General features: G+C 39.4%; 1 protein-coding gene across 1 annotated transcript in view; it reads left to right on the top strand.

The window, feature by feature from the left end:
* Nucleotides 1–14,380, top strand: part of Pdhx (pyruvate dehydrogenase complex component X) — a 65,841-nt gene that overhangs the window by 31,375 nt on the left and 20,086 nt on the right. The window contains exons 3-5 of the mRNA XM_028877919.2: nucleotides 3,628–3,728; nucleotides 10,282–10,484; nucleotides 13,010–13,108. Of these exons, the coding sequence (XP_028733752.1) occupies nucleotides 3,628–3,728; nucleotides 10,282–10,484; nucleotides 13,010–13,108 (403 nt within the window). The remainder of the gene's footprint in view (nucleotides 1–3,627; nucleotides 3,729–10,281; nucleotides 10,485–13,009; nucleotides 13,109–14,380) is intronic.

Raw genomic sequence — 14,380 nt, 5'->3', positions numbered from 1 at the left:
TTAAAAGTTGTTGGAGTTTAAATGAGAGTGAACTAGTACAACATTGTCTTATTTTTCTTTATGGCCAGAGTTTACTGTCTGTGCATCCAGGAAGCATTTGAAAAGTTGCCTGCTCCAGGCACTTCTCCCATTGCTCCAACAGGAACACTGGGGTGGGCACCCTCGGGAAGTAGAGCACCTCTGACTTTTAAAGCATCTGTGATTAAAAAAGAGAGATGCACACGGGGGTGGGGGGTGGGGCGAGGGGGGGGACAGCCGCTCTCCCTGCCGCCATGCACAGGTCTCTTTGGGCTGCTCCTGTCTGCCTCCAGTCTGGTCTCCACATGCCCCCTTGTTCTGTTTGCTGGGTGCCTGGGGTGCCAGGGGTGCCGTGCTCTCCACGGGGCTCTGGGTGTGCACCTTTTCCTGGCTGGCTGCCCCTTTCCCCTGGTTACTCGTTCAGGCTCCTTCAGGCTGAGGAGCTGGCCTCTTGCTCTAGGAAGCTTCTCTTCCCTTCCAGAAACTGAGTTAGATGCCACTCCCCACTAGTCCCAGAGCATTCTGACTTCCTGCCCTGCCGCCTTCTCCAGTTGACTTTTCACTAGGTGTACAGGGAGCTTCTTGAGGTTAGAAGTTCAAACAAACAAACCAACCTGCTCATTTCTCACTGCAGCATCCTCAGTGGACAAACACGTTTTTCAGTAAATATTTGTTGACCAGAAGCTTCCCATTGGAGCTAGATGAGGTAGGGACCTTTTAGGTGTTCAGTGAATACCATCTAACAGCTAAGTTTACTTTATTAAAATACTTACTATTGGTTGTCCTGAGCATCTGTAACTGAGGTAAAAACGGCTGTTCATTCTCGTTTACAGTTAAGTCTCCGTACATTGAATTTTCATGGCATGTTTATTAATGCTTTAGGTTTTTCTTTTCTATTCTCCTCTGTGTTGGCCAGTTATATCTCTGCTGCATACAGCTGGGGACTATGTGTGAGTAGGTATGTTTATATATCTCATATTTTTCTGTCCCTGTATTTTCATTCAGCTTTGATTTTGGTATGTGTCTTATAAGCCACATTTGCAAAAATTTTAGTTTTGTGTTCATTTTGATAATCTGCGTATAACAGATGGTTTTATTGTGATTACTCATATACTGGGCTAATTTCTGTAATTTTGTAGACATTTCTGTTTTTGTTCTCTTTATTTCTTTTATGTCTACTTTCTACTAGACATTTTTGTTGTTTTCTGTTTTTCCTGAGTTTTGAACGCTATAGATTTTATTTGTATTTTTAAATCCCTAAATTTTGCCAATTGAATCTAGAGTTAATTCAGTTTAGTTTTCTTCTAACTGTACCAAAGTTGTGAGCACAGTTAGTACTCACTAAACCTTCCCCTTACCTATCCTGTTATCTTTTGGAGTTTGTTTTCACGGTTTAAAATCCTCAAGCACTACATTTTAACTAGGAAATGAGTATTAGCGCCTCCGGTGGTAGCTTGTTTCTTGTGTCCATCTGTCCTGCTCATGTCCATCTGTCCTGTTCATGTCCATCTGCCCTGTTTGTGTCTGCTTTTCTTGAACTACATTTTATAAGAGCTCTTTAAAGTAATTGCTATTAGTAAATTTTCCTACACTTTTTGTACCTAAAAATACTTGACAGTTCATTCTTAATTTATGGTTTGACTGCGTCTGAGATTCCAGACAATTTTTTTCTTCAACGTGAATGTTACTTCGTTGTCCTGACTCTTGCAGCTGATGAAGTGTGCTCTCAGTCTGTCATTCCATTGAGGTAATCTGTTTTTTCCTCTGATAGCTTTTTAAAATGTTTTTTCTATTGTTCATAGTGTACAGTCTCTCTGGTTATCAAATGTGGATTCATGTTTATACAATCTAATAATCTTGTTCCCTGCTGAATTTTTCATCAAGTAAAGCATGTATAATATTGAAGCCCATTTAATTTTTATGCATACATATTCCCTTGTGTGGAGCCTCCATCCAAGCCACAAGACCCCTTTATGTGCCCGTTCTAGTCAGTGCAGCTGTTCCGATTCCGCATGCTGACACCCATCTAGTGTTGGGAACATACGTCTCGCAGTGGTCTCGTCACAGCTGCTTCTCAGCTGTCCCTCTAGCCACTGTCCCCGAAACTCGTGAGAGAACACGTCCTCAGGCTGTCACCCCCTGCTTCCTCCTCCTTTAGTTCTGTCTGCCGTTCGCAGTGCGTTCGGCACCTCCTTCATTACCATGCTTTTGCTGGGTCTCATCAGTGCCTTAGTTCAGTGGCTCCACTTCTTCCCACAGTTTTTAATTGGTTTTTTTCTTGACACCGTTTTGTTTCATTTCTGTAATTTTTAAAAAATTCCTTGTGTTTGCAATGGCTATTTTATCTCAAAATATTTATTTGGAAATATTTGCTACAGTAGCTTTTCTAAAATTCAGTTTCTGTTCCAATTATTTATTGTGTATTTTGTTTTCATAACATTAGATTTCTTAATGTGTTTCAGAAGCTTGTTTTGTGATTTGCTTTGAGTGGACAGTTTTGTTGTTGTTGTTCCCATGTCTTCTCTCCTGTCTGTTCCCCGCCCTGATTGTTCATGTTTTGTCTTCAGGGGTAGCTTTCCACAGCTCATGGTGTTGAGAGATGTTTCAGCCCTCCCATTTCCTAACCTTCAGCTCCTGAAGAAGCCATAGTCTGTCAGCAAGCCTTGACTGGTCATCCTGTCACCCCACAGCATCTCTTGCCCTGCTTCTCAGCCCAGAGACCTGCCAGTCCACAGTGGTGGCTCCTGGCCAACTTTTGAATTTCATTCGTTTCTGTTGCATAGAAATGGTCTTAGTTGGCTTCACTGATGTATTTTATTTTCTGTTTATGCTTTTTATGCTTTATTACTCGTGCTGGGTAGTACTGTCAGGGTTTCTGAATTATGCCCTACCGTGTTAACCAAAAGCTGTTATAAATGATAACACTTCTCTTAATGGAATAGTCAAATTGTGCTTTAAAAAAAGAAGGGCACCTGAGAGGCAGAAGGATCAGGAATATAAGGCTATCCTTGTCTACTCAAGCTTAGGATGGATTACATGAGACTTCATTTCAAAAAACAAAAATAAAAATAGTGAGACATGGAATCTTTATTTACCCCAGAGAAAAAATGCTTCTCTTATTATCTCTATAAGTATGAATTTATTTTTAATATTTGGTTTATCTTTAGTCATTTTTATTATAGCAGATATTATAGAGCTTTTAGAAGACATAAGACATCCACATGCATGTACAAACACACACTGAGAACTACTTGTGTTCCTATAATACAGAATACTTTGTTATCAATTCATGTTGTACACACATTCATATTAATTTTCATATTTAAAAGAACAAAATAGGGCTGGTGAGATGACTCAGCAGGTTAAGGCACTTGCCTCCGAGCCTGATGACCGGAGTTTGGTCCATGATTGAAAGAGAGTACCAACTCCCACAAGTTGTCTTCTGACTTCCACACAGGAGCCATGGCTTGCATGCTTACACACACACACACACACACACACACACACACACACACACACACACACCAAATAATAAATGATAAATAAAATGTAATTTAAAAATTTTTTCAAAAAGTCGAACAGCAGAACAAACCTAGTCTTGTTTTTTAGGTGAAGCTGTGAGTGCCGGAGACTCCTTATGTGAAATTGAGACGGACAAGGCTGTGGTCACATTAGATGCAAGCGACGATGGCATCCTAGCCAAAATAGTGGTAAGACGTGATCTTTCTTTATGTAACCCCTCTCTTAAAAGTCCCTCCTGTTTGTCCTCTTATCTACTGTGTGATATATCTTGAATTCACATTTGCATGTTTTAGTGCCAAAACTTCGTAGTAATTACTTTTTCCCCCTAGTTTTGTGTGTTTTTTTTTGTTTTCATTTTTTGTTTGTTTTTGTTTTTTATTTTGTCATGTATACGAAACTTTTAGGCTAGAATTTTAGACCATTATACAAAAGCAAGTAATGTGATTGGCTCAAAGCTGTGTGTGGGTAGAGCGTGGCTGTCGGGCTGTGCCATGTGCTCACTGTAGAGCCCGTCAGCACACTGTCCCTAGAGCAGACAGACAGTGTGGTGTTGCTGTAGCAGCTGAGACTGCGGGCCACAGTCACTGCCCAGTTGATGGTAACTGAAAGGTGCTGCCAGTTCTACGTGATGTATAATGAGCAGCAAGTTCATTTTGTTGGTGTCTTTCTTTTAGAATGTGGAGACGATCTGAGCCATGTAGTAGTGAGGAAGACTGAGTAGGAAAATGCTCAGTGTTCACTACAGAATCTAGTAGTGCTGCCCCTGTTTGCTTGGCTCTTGGGAACTGTTAGTCCTGTGTCATATCGGTTGATTTTGCCTTCTGCCACTTGAATTCCACGAGCAAGCTGCCCCCTGTTGGCTGTCCTTTGTGGATGGGTATTTGGATCTGAGACCCTGGCTTGTCTCTCAGTGAAGCTTAGGTCTAACCCGCTTTTTGTCTGGTCTGTCCACATACACAGTACTTTAGGATTTTATTCTCTAGTTTGGTATAGACCTTCTTTCTGTCATTTGTGTTTCCTACTATAAAATGATCTTGATGGTGTTGAGTTTTTCTAGCCTTTGATGTTTTATTCTTAACACTGTAGAATTTTTCAACATCCATCTCTTGCCATGTATGTTATCAGCAGCCCAGTTAAAACACACCAATGAACAACAGTTAATATACTTGAAGGAAATGTGAACTGAAGGGTAAATTTTTTTCTGTCTTTATAACTGGAAAAATCCATACCAAAAGTAGTTGGCTTAGTAATTTTATGGTATTTTGCAAAAGAAAAAGATTGCTTGATTTACCATATGCCTCAAATGCAACTACATTTTCTTGTATGTGCCTTTGGCAGCCTGTTCTTGGCAGCATCTCTGGATTGTTGGGCTGTGTAAGTCTTCCACAATAATAGCATTTTCCACTAACTGCTCAGTAATGCATTTCAAATTGCTAGTCATTCCAGTGGGTCAGTGGTGTCCATTCTTCCGGTCCTAATGCCCTGAAAAGAGGTGAGACATGGATACAGTTGATGGCTGTTTCAGTGACTGCTGTTTTTCCACTGGAGGAAAGAGTGAATGTAGATTTTAGGCCTCTGTGACTTTAGTATTATCCTAGTGCTTTCTGAATAATGGAAAGAGGAAGCATATACTGCGGCCAGCATGCAGTTTTACCAGGCAAACGGGAGCAGAAGCCAGTAAGGTGGTATTTCTAGTCCTATTTCCCTTCTATCCTCTGGCCAAGCAAGAGCTCTGTCTTTGCTTTTCATTGTGCAATAATCCTCATGATAGGAAACGTAATAAAATGAATTGCTAGGAGGATGCGCAACAGGTTTTTATTTTCAGAGTCAGGTGGTTAAATAGTTGAGCTTATTAAAGATAAGGGTGCTTGCTATTAAATACATCCTGCAACTGTTACCACTACAGAGTAGCGTAGTGGGATGCACAGTTTGGGGACGATTATCAAGTGTAACTTGTTCACTCTTGGTAATATAAGTCCTTGGTCACTGGGATTGTGTCCTTCTGTCACACAATTTTATCTTTGTAAGCAGTGTTATAGTTTTTGTATCCAAATTCCATTGAAATGTAAAAATATTTATTATATTTTAATTAGAAGATGCTTAAATGCCCCTAATAATTAATTAAGAATAATTACTGTTGGTGTGAATAATTTTGTGGTCTAGTTCCAATTTATTTCATTTAGTACAAGGACTTTTAAATTTCCTTTGAATCAAAGAAAGTTGTGCAGAAAATTTTAATTATTAAACAGGTAGAATCAGTACGTTAGCTTAGTCTTCATTTAGTATTCCAGATTGGGCTTAGAATGACATATTAAGAGGGTTTATTAGAAGTTCTCTGATCCTGCTTTCACAATGTTTAGTTTCCTATGGCAAATATTACATATATGTATATAATCCAATAAATAATTAAATTTTCTAACTTTTTGAAATAAAAAAATGTGTTCTGTGTGTATACTTGTATGTGTACACGCATGAGCACTTGCTTTGATGACAACTTGTGAAAGTCAGGTCTCTCCATCTGCCATGTGGGTTCTGGGGATCGAACTTAGAGCACAAGCTTAGTTGTGTCTCCACTCAGCCATCTCACTGATTCACTGATAATTTTCCAGAGCAGTGGATCTTTATTTGAGATGTGTGTGTGTGTGTGTGTGTGTGTGTGTGTGTGTGTGTGTGTGTGTACATTAAATACCTTGTGGGCTGGAGGGAGCAACATCACCACCACTTGCGGTGGTGGAGACAGGAGGATCAGACATTCAAGTCACAGTTGCCTACATAGCTTGTTAGACGCCATGCTAGGTGGGCTCTATGAAACCGTGTCTTAACACAAAGTTCTATGAATAGTAAAGCACTTAAGAGAAGACTTGAATATCTGGATATTAAAAAGAACTGAACAGTTACTCTCAGCACAATTTTATACTACGGTGCCAGCTGTTTCTCTCAAGCCACGGCATTGCCATTTTCTAAGACTGAATTTTTCAGTTCAGCTTTGTTATTTTACCCCTTGCTTTCATTAAATTGCCCACAATTGCCTCCATAGATACATATTAGAATTTGAAGGCTTATGCTTAGAATTTGAACCTGTGTAACCTTGAGTTAATCTCTGTAGACCATGGTATTTATAATTTTGAAAGTGCCCTCTCAAAGCTCAGAGAAAATTAATCTACCAAATGGAGGCTGCTCTCAGTTCTAATCTTTTTCATATTGAAATCGGTAAGTGATGCATTTTGAGGGTGTCCTTCATGAGTTAAAAAGTAAGTCAGTTATGTCCACTGTATAGATACTGCACCAACTTGAGATGAAAGGTGACAGCATTGAGCAGAAGGTTGTGATTTAACTAACGGGCATGGTGCTGATCTAAGTCATGCTGTCTATGGGCAGTTCATTTAAATCCTAGCTGTGGCATCCTGAGCAAGTTGTTACCTTGGCCTCAGGTTCCTGATCTGTTTATTGGAATACTAATTTACTTCCTGGTTTGTCAGGTGCATTGGACACATCAATAGAACCTTGTCTGGCCCTGGGAAGGCAGGCAACTATTACTTGGACTTAGTGTCTCTTCTACATTGTAGCTATTATTTTCTACATTGTAACTGTCATTGATGTGCTTACCCTTTCATACTTCTTATATTGTTTCCTTTTAAGTCTGAGTTCAGTGTGCATGAAAATTAAGAAGGTGATACTGAAGAGTAAGAGCTATTTAAAACTGTGTAGAGGCCTGAATCAATGTATCAGTTGAGACTCAACTCCTCTGCACTAGCTGCAGTTTGAACTTCAGTAATCAGTTCAATTTTTAAAAGAATAAAAATATTTAAATAATTACTTAGTGTGCTGGTTATTTTCTAATGCCAAAATTAAAAAGATAGCATTTATCATTAGCTTTTGTTGTATTTGTGTTTCATAAGTGACAGTGGATCTAAGTAGCTCAGGTTGCCCTCTGATTCCCTGTGTAGCTGAATATCTCTTGATCTCCAGATCCTCCTGCTCCCACATCTGGAATGCTGGGTTACACGTGTGTCACCACACCTGCCTTTACTAGTGTCTTTGATGAAGTGGACTCTCAGCCACCCTTTCAGCTGGGAGTCCTGTTGTAGACACTTTGTCTTCATCTCAGCATCCTGCCCTTTGATTCTGCTAGTAAGCCTACCTGAGCTGGGTTTAGCATATTTACCATACTTAGTGTCAGCTTACAGGAGCATCTCTGGTTTAAAAAAAAAAAAAATCCTGTAGGAGCTAGCCTAGGCTGAGGGGTATAATTCATCTTCTATTTAAATATATTATCAGGAGGTAGTTTGTCTCTTATTACAGTCCTGAATATGTGCTGACTTATTAGGCATGATTTCCAATCCTTACCAAATGTACTTTGTAGTTTAATATTGATCCTTGTTGAGTATATTTGTTTTAAAAATTAATAACTTGAAGGTAAACACAGAAATTATAATTATACTTTTACTGTTTATGTGAAATGGCGGGCACTGTTCTAGATCCCTTCTCTCTTAACTTCTTTATCCCTCCTAACAAACAAATCTGTGCCATGGCGACTGCTGCTGTCTTCACTTGACAGATCATGAAACAGGCGTGGTGAAGTAATCATTACTGTGCTCACAGAGCCAGTTAGTACTAGCTATTGTAGCAAAGCCAGTGTTGAAACCCAGGAAGCTATCTATACACGTGGGAGGGAAGACAGCTGACCGTAACAGACTCGAGATTCAGGGTCTTTTTACCGGCTGTGAGTAGAACCGAGAGTGAGAATACTGCATTTAATAGTAAAGCACATTGGCATAAGAGCAGTCAAGGGTTTTGACTGAGTAAGACAGTAGGGACGTCTTGGATGCCTATTGTCCTCAGACTTGGGTGTTTTGCTGGAACAACAAGCTAGGAGAGGGGAAGGTAGCGAAGGCCTGATAGGTTTCTAAGTGCAGTTTTGCAGACGATGTTTATGCTTCTGTTACTGTGTCCGAACAAGCTCTGACTGTTTGCTAAATACAACAGAAGCAAATGTCTGCACCAAACTAGCATGTGTGAAGGGAATAGGCAATGTCTTAAATTCATTTCAAGATTTTAATGACATTAAGTGGAACTATTATGACCACTCTTGAACTTCTGTTGTATTGGTCAGGCTGTAGGGTGGTATAGGATCTGTCCTTTTCCATTATATGCTTCATTGTGTCATTTTTTAAGTGAGGAAAAAGTGTGAGTACTCTAAGTTTTACTTGGTATTTTGATGTAGTTGGTTTCTCACTGAGGGTGAAAGTGTTACTGTCATTGTCGCAGGGTGCGTGTGGAGTAATTAATGTGGGTGCTTTGCAGTAAGTGAAACAGAACAAACAAACAAAAAACCCAAACCCCCTCCCAAAGAAGCCCCCCAAAACAAAAAGCCAAGATTCAAATGCAGAACAGTTTTGGGGGAAGCTTTCACTTTGAAAATCTAAGTAGATTTCTGAAAGGTGACTTGAACATCCTAAATCTGAAACTAACTTCCATGGGCACCAGGAAGACATACATGTAGGCAAAACACTCTAACACATAAACTAGTGTAAATAAATCTATAAAAATAAAAAGTGCTAAAGGAAATTAATAGTCAACGGAAATAACATGTTTTGCTGTATGACAAACAGCTAAGCAACTAAGTTTAAAATTTTTTTTTAGTATTTTCCAAAGCTTATAAATACCTCTTTATTTATTTGGGGTTTTTTTTGCTCCAATCTTATACATATATGAAAGTCTTAGTTAAACCTTTGTTCCTATTTCTCCACTGGTAATTACTAAGCTTGGAAAGCTTCCTAACTCACAGAATTTATACTTATTTTAAATTTAAGGATAGTGTACTTACTAATAAACATCAAAATTAGTGTTACTTTGAAATGTCACACATTGCACGAGTCATGCTTTTGATGGTAATTGTTACATCAGTGAACATCTTGCAGCCTGTCACACTATTCATGAAACCAATCTGTAATGAACATTAGTAGTTGAGAGGGAAGAAGAGGAAATCTTAAAGGAATAGCATTGTCTCCCACTACCAAAACGATTCAATATTGTCATCTTTTAATAAATAATTTTTTGTTGACATGTTTAAAGTATTTTTGTCTTTAAAAAAATCTTTATCTTATTTAGATTTTTAGTTGACAGATACTGTCTGAATATTAGCTCATTAGTTAGGATACTACTATATCACTGATGCACTTATGAAAAGCTCATGAGATATTTCCTGGGTTTTTAAGTCGATATTCCAGGAAAGACATAAGTAATAGGGAAAGATAGAAACTATCCTTAAATTAACCACAATTGTTAACTGTCTTTATCTGCATAATGGGATATTTTCTCCCCACAGACTAAATTTACTGAGAAAATTTTACTTAAAATTATATCCTAGTAGATAGGACTGATTTGTTTAAGTTAACCCCTTATGAGCTCTTAAAATTCCGAAAGCGTTGTAGAAACTACTGGAGATAATTGACATCTGTAACCACAGCCTCGAGGATGGGGTGAATAGACATCAAATGAGGAGAAGCTCTGGTTTTGAAGGCCTCCAGAAGAGGGAGCTATTCTGGGTTTTGCTCATTTCTAAAGACAGCATTAGTACTTGGAAGAGGAGGAGGAGTGGGCGGGGTGCAGGGGGCAGAAGGTGGCAGTTGGAAGAGGAATCCCATCTTGTTCAGGTCTTTCTTGCAAGTGTAGAATTAGTGACTTTGTGTGATCCTGGGTCTTTCATTTCCGACCATTATTTAAAAAAAAAAAATACAGGTTGAAGAAGGAGCTAAAAATATAAAGCTGGGTTCACTCATTGGCTTGATGGTTGAAGAAGGAGAAGATTGGAAACTTGTGGAAATTCCCAAAGACACCGGTGCTCCACCTCCAGTTTCAAGGCTGGCAGTGCCTCCTCAGCCCTCTCCACAGCCACAGATTTCGAGCCCTGCCAGGAAGGAACACACAGTAGGGACAGCACGGTGAGTGTGTTTATTTGAACATGTATGTTCAATAAAACATGATTATTATCATGTAAAGAAGTTACGATTGTTTGGGGGTTTGAAGTCAGTATCCTGTTCAAAGCATTTTCATTGGGATTTGCTGGCCTTCCAGTTTTTCTCTTAGGACAATGAAATGTAACTGATTGTTTTACATCCTTCTTCATTCAATAAACATTAGTGAATACCTGTTCTGTTTGGGCCCTCTAACAGCCTTGCTTGCCTAGTATAGAATAAAATTGTCTGTATCCTAATCAAACCTGAATTAACTTCTAAAATTGCAGAATGACACTCATGAGACCAAGCTTCATTTTTGTGTTCCCATTCACAGAATTCTAATTACTAAAATGTGAATTCTAGTCTCCAGAGTACAATTGATACAAGATGGGATTGTCATTTTAACTCAAACAGTTGCGTATTTGAGATTCTGACAGGGATCAATTTTTCCCAACCATTCTGTGATAGTGCAGGTGCTGGTGAACGTTGTCCCGCCTCACCAGTGCCAGAGTTACAGATAAGCGCCTCTCCGCCCGGCTCCGATGTGGGTACTGGGGGTCTAAACTCGGGTGCTCGTGCACCAGCTCCATATTACTGTTTACAGAGCACACCGTGAGAACTGTGACAATTTGATCAGAGAGTACTGTGTATAATGATCGGATCTGGGTAGTCAGTAATGATTTTTTAGTTCCTTTTACCGCAGAGTATTTGATTTCCATGCCTGGCCTCCCTGTCTTTTCAGCTCTCTGACTTGTGACAGTCAGAGCCATGTCACCTGTGTTGTGCTTCCTGGTCTTCTCTCCATTGCAGAGATAACACTGTGTGTGTGCTCTGTCTTGCTAAGACTAGCCATGAGTAGACACTAGCCAAGAATCTGCCACGACCTGTCGAAACCACCTGACCCATGGAAGTACACAATACTGACCACACAGTGGCTTTTCAAAATTGCTTTGCAGTCAGTCAGTTTTTGTCTTACAGAAAAAAATCTTAAATTTCAGTGTCTTGAAAAAAACTAATAAAGACTTGGTAGCATGAGACCCTTTCACTGGGTCTATTTCTCCACAATCCTAGGGAGCATCACAGTTGCCCCCCTCTATTTGCTCCTTTCTTTTTTTTTTTTTTTTTTTTTTTTTTTCTGGAGCTGAGGACCGAACCCAGGGCCTTGCGCTTGCTAGGCAAGTACTCTACCACTGAACTAAATCTCCAACCCCTCTATTTGCTCCTTTTAAACCATCTGACCCAACTTGTTTTACTTCCTTTGTCTGAGTACATAGACATTTACAGTAGCTACTTTGCTTAAAGGAGAGTCTACACTTATCAGCTATAGGACCGTGTGTACCTCAGTTCCTTGTCTGTAAAAATCAGTGGAGTTTTCTGCTGGAGTGTTCATGTCTATACTAAGAACTTGAAGACATGCATCAAAGGTACAATTCAGTAATAGCAGAACAGTCTAATTAGAAGTGGGAGAAGGGCTTAGAGCTACTTCTTCCACTGGTGAGGTGGCTGGTAGACACATGAAAATGGACTCTACCATTATGTGGCACCACTGCACACCCCTCGAGATGTCTGCTTTCAGAAGCCCCAGAGTATAGCAAGTGCATGTGGAGAAACAAGAGCCCTTGAACACATGCGAGTGAGGATGTAAAATCACAAGGTTGCCATGAAAAAACGGCATGGCAAGTCCTCAGAAAAATCACAAGTAGGATTTCTCTGTCATCCAGCAATGTCTAATACTCTGGGATCTGTACACAGAAGAATCAAAAGCAGAGATTCAGTGTTCTTGAATCTGTGTTCATGTATTCCTCACAGTAGTAGAAACAACTCATACTTCCAAAATGCTATGTATATGGACCAACATTTAGCCTGGGAAGGAATGATAATCTGATACATACTAACTAGTGCACAGATGAGCCTTGAAGTCGTTAAACAAACGAGTCACAAAAGCACAAATACTCTATTTTTCCATTTCCATTCCTAAAGACTCCATTGGGGGGGACAGTAGAACAGTGGTTGCCGGGGCCAGAGGATGGAGAGTTACTGTTGAGTGGGTGCAGAGTTGGCATTTGGGAAGAGGAGAGAATCCAGCGATTGGTGGCTGCACAGCAGTGTACTTGCTCTCAAAGCTGCTCCATTATACACTGAAAGTGCTTGGAGTAGACAGTTAGCCTATAGTTGTGCTGTGCTAAGTGTAGGAAGGAGCACCATGGGTTGGTTCCCTGTTGGTGTCTGTGATGCAGAGCCACATGACAGTAATCAGTCAAATTGGATGCTCTTTCTCCTAGTGCACATTTACCCTTATTTAAAGATTATTTAGAATTGGTAACTCCTTTCTGCTTTCTAAAAGTGTCTTGACAATAAAATAGATTGATATAATTTATGTGACTGTGACTAACCATCTTTGAGCTTCAGGGTTAAGATTTCACTTGCCTAATTATCAGCAAAACTGTTGACATTTGAATCTCAATATAAGTGTTAATTAGTTTCATTCATCTTCATGTTTTTATTCCTAGATTCCGCTTAAGTCCAGCTGCCCGCAACATTCTGGAAAAACATTCATTGGATGCCAGCCAGGGCACAGCCACAGGGCCTCGAGGGATCTTCACTAAAGAGTATGTGTGTGCTTGTGCGTCCTCAGTCCCTTCACTTGCCTTTTCTGAAAAGATTTTTAAAGAGCTTATTCTGTGTTGAAATTTAAAACAAGGTACACTGTTCTTTCGTGGTTTTGATTCCTTTTGTTAGTGTAAATTATAGTCTATGCAAAGATTGTTTTCTGAATAATTGCACCATTATTAAGAAATAGGTCTAATTTAGTAACTAAGCCAATCCTTAGAACTGGTGATAATCAGAAAACGAGAGCTCAGAGCAGAGAAACATCCTGCAACTGACACAAATAACCAATCACATTTCCATTCCCTGGATATGGAAATAGACTTTTAAAATAGTTTAATTCTTAGCCCCTCAGACGGTTTACTTTTTCCAGAGCTGTCTCCATCTGTAGTTATTTCTCTTTGGTGATTTCCTTTTCTCTTTCATTGATCTGTCTGCGAGTTAATACCATTTTAATTATCAATGTTTTATAGTATACTTTAAAATCTAATAGACATATCAGATTCCCCTTGTTCATTTTTTTTTCAACAAAGTAGCTTTATTGGTATATCCTCTCTCTGAATGTAAAGCAGCTCTTAGGGCTCTGCAGGTGGAGGAGAACATGGTCATTTATGAAATGTGTTGAATTAGCCTAGTAAGAACTGACCTCTTGATGTGGACGACTTCCTATTCAAGAAATTGGTGCATCTTTGTTTACAACTGTCTATTAAGAGTCTGTTAATACAGATGAGCCTTTCTCTACTGGGACTTCGCCTAGTAAAGGTGCAACAAAGGCTAGTCAAATGGACCTACAGCCACATGGAAAATCACCATCGCAATGTGTGTACCTTTGTTAGTGGCAGTCCCTGAAGATTTGAGACTGAGTTCATGTTTTTAGAAGTGTGTTTATTCTAGGCTTAGCAAGTATTGATTGGAAATGATGATGTTGGCTAGAATTTTTATAAATTTAGGTAGAACAAATAGAAATAAAGTGGTGGTCGTGGCCCGGGCAGCTGGTCTGTTTTTCACTAGTGTATATATCTTAATTTTGTTAGTCGCCTACCAGTCTGTACCTTAGTAGAACTCTGCAAAAATGGAAAAAACAATAATTTTCATAATAAGACGTTTTCCTGCTCTGTTATCTGAGGGATAGGATAAAGGGTCTGTTTAATTCATTAACCACTGAAGATTTGAAAAAATGCAAAATAATTATAGCTATACCTGAGAAGGCTTAGCATGGCAAGTTCGTGCAGTATAAATTGCAACAGATAGGGCCTCTGAGGCAATGGGTTCAG

Source organism: Peromyscus leucopus, chromosome 4 (genome assembly GCF_004664715.2).
Source record: "Peromyscus leucopus breed LL Stock chromosome 4, UCI_PerLeu_2.1, whole genome shotgun sequence".
Classification (NCBI taxonomy): Eukaryota; Metazoa; Chordata; class Mammalia; order Rodentia; family Cricetidae; genus Peromyscus; species Peromyscus leucopus.
The sequence above is the reverse complement of the archived record's forward strand: the minus strand, read 5'-3'. Positions and strand labels throughout refer to the sequence as shown.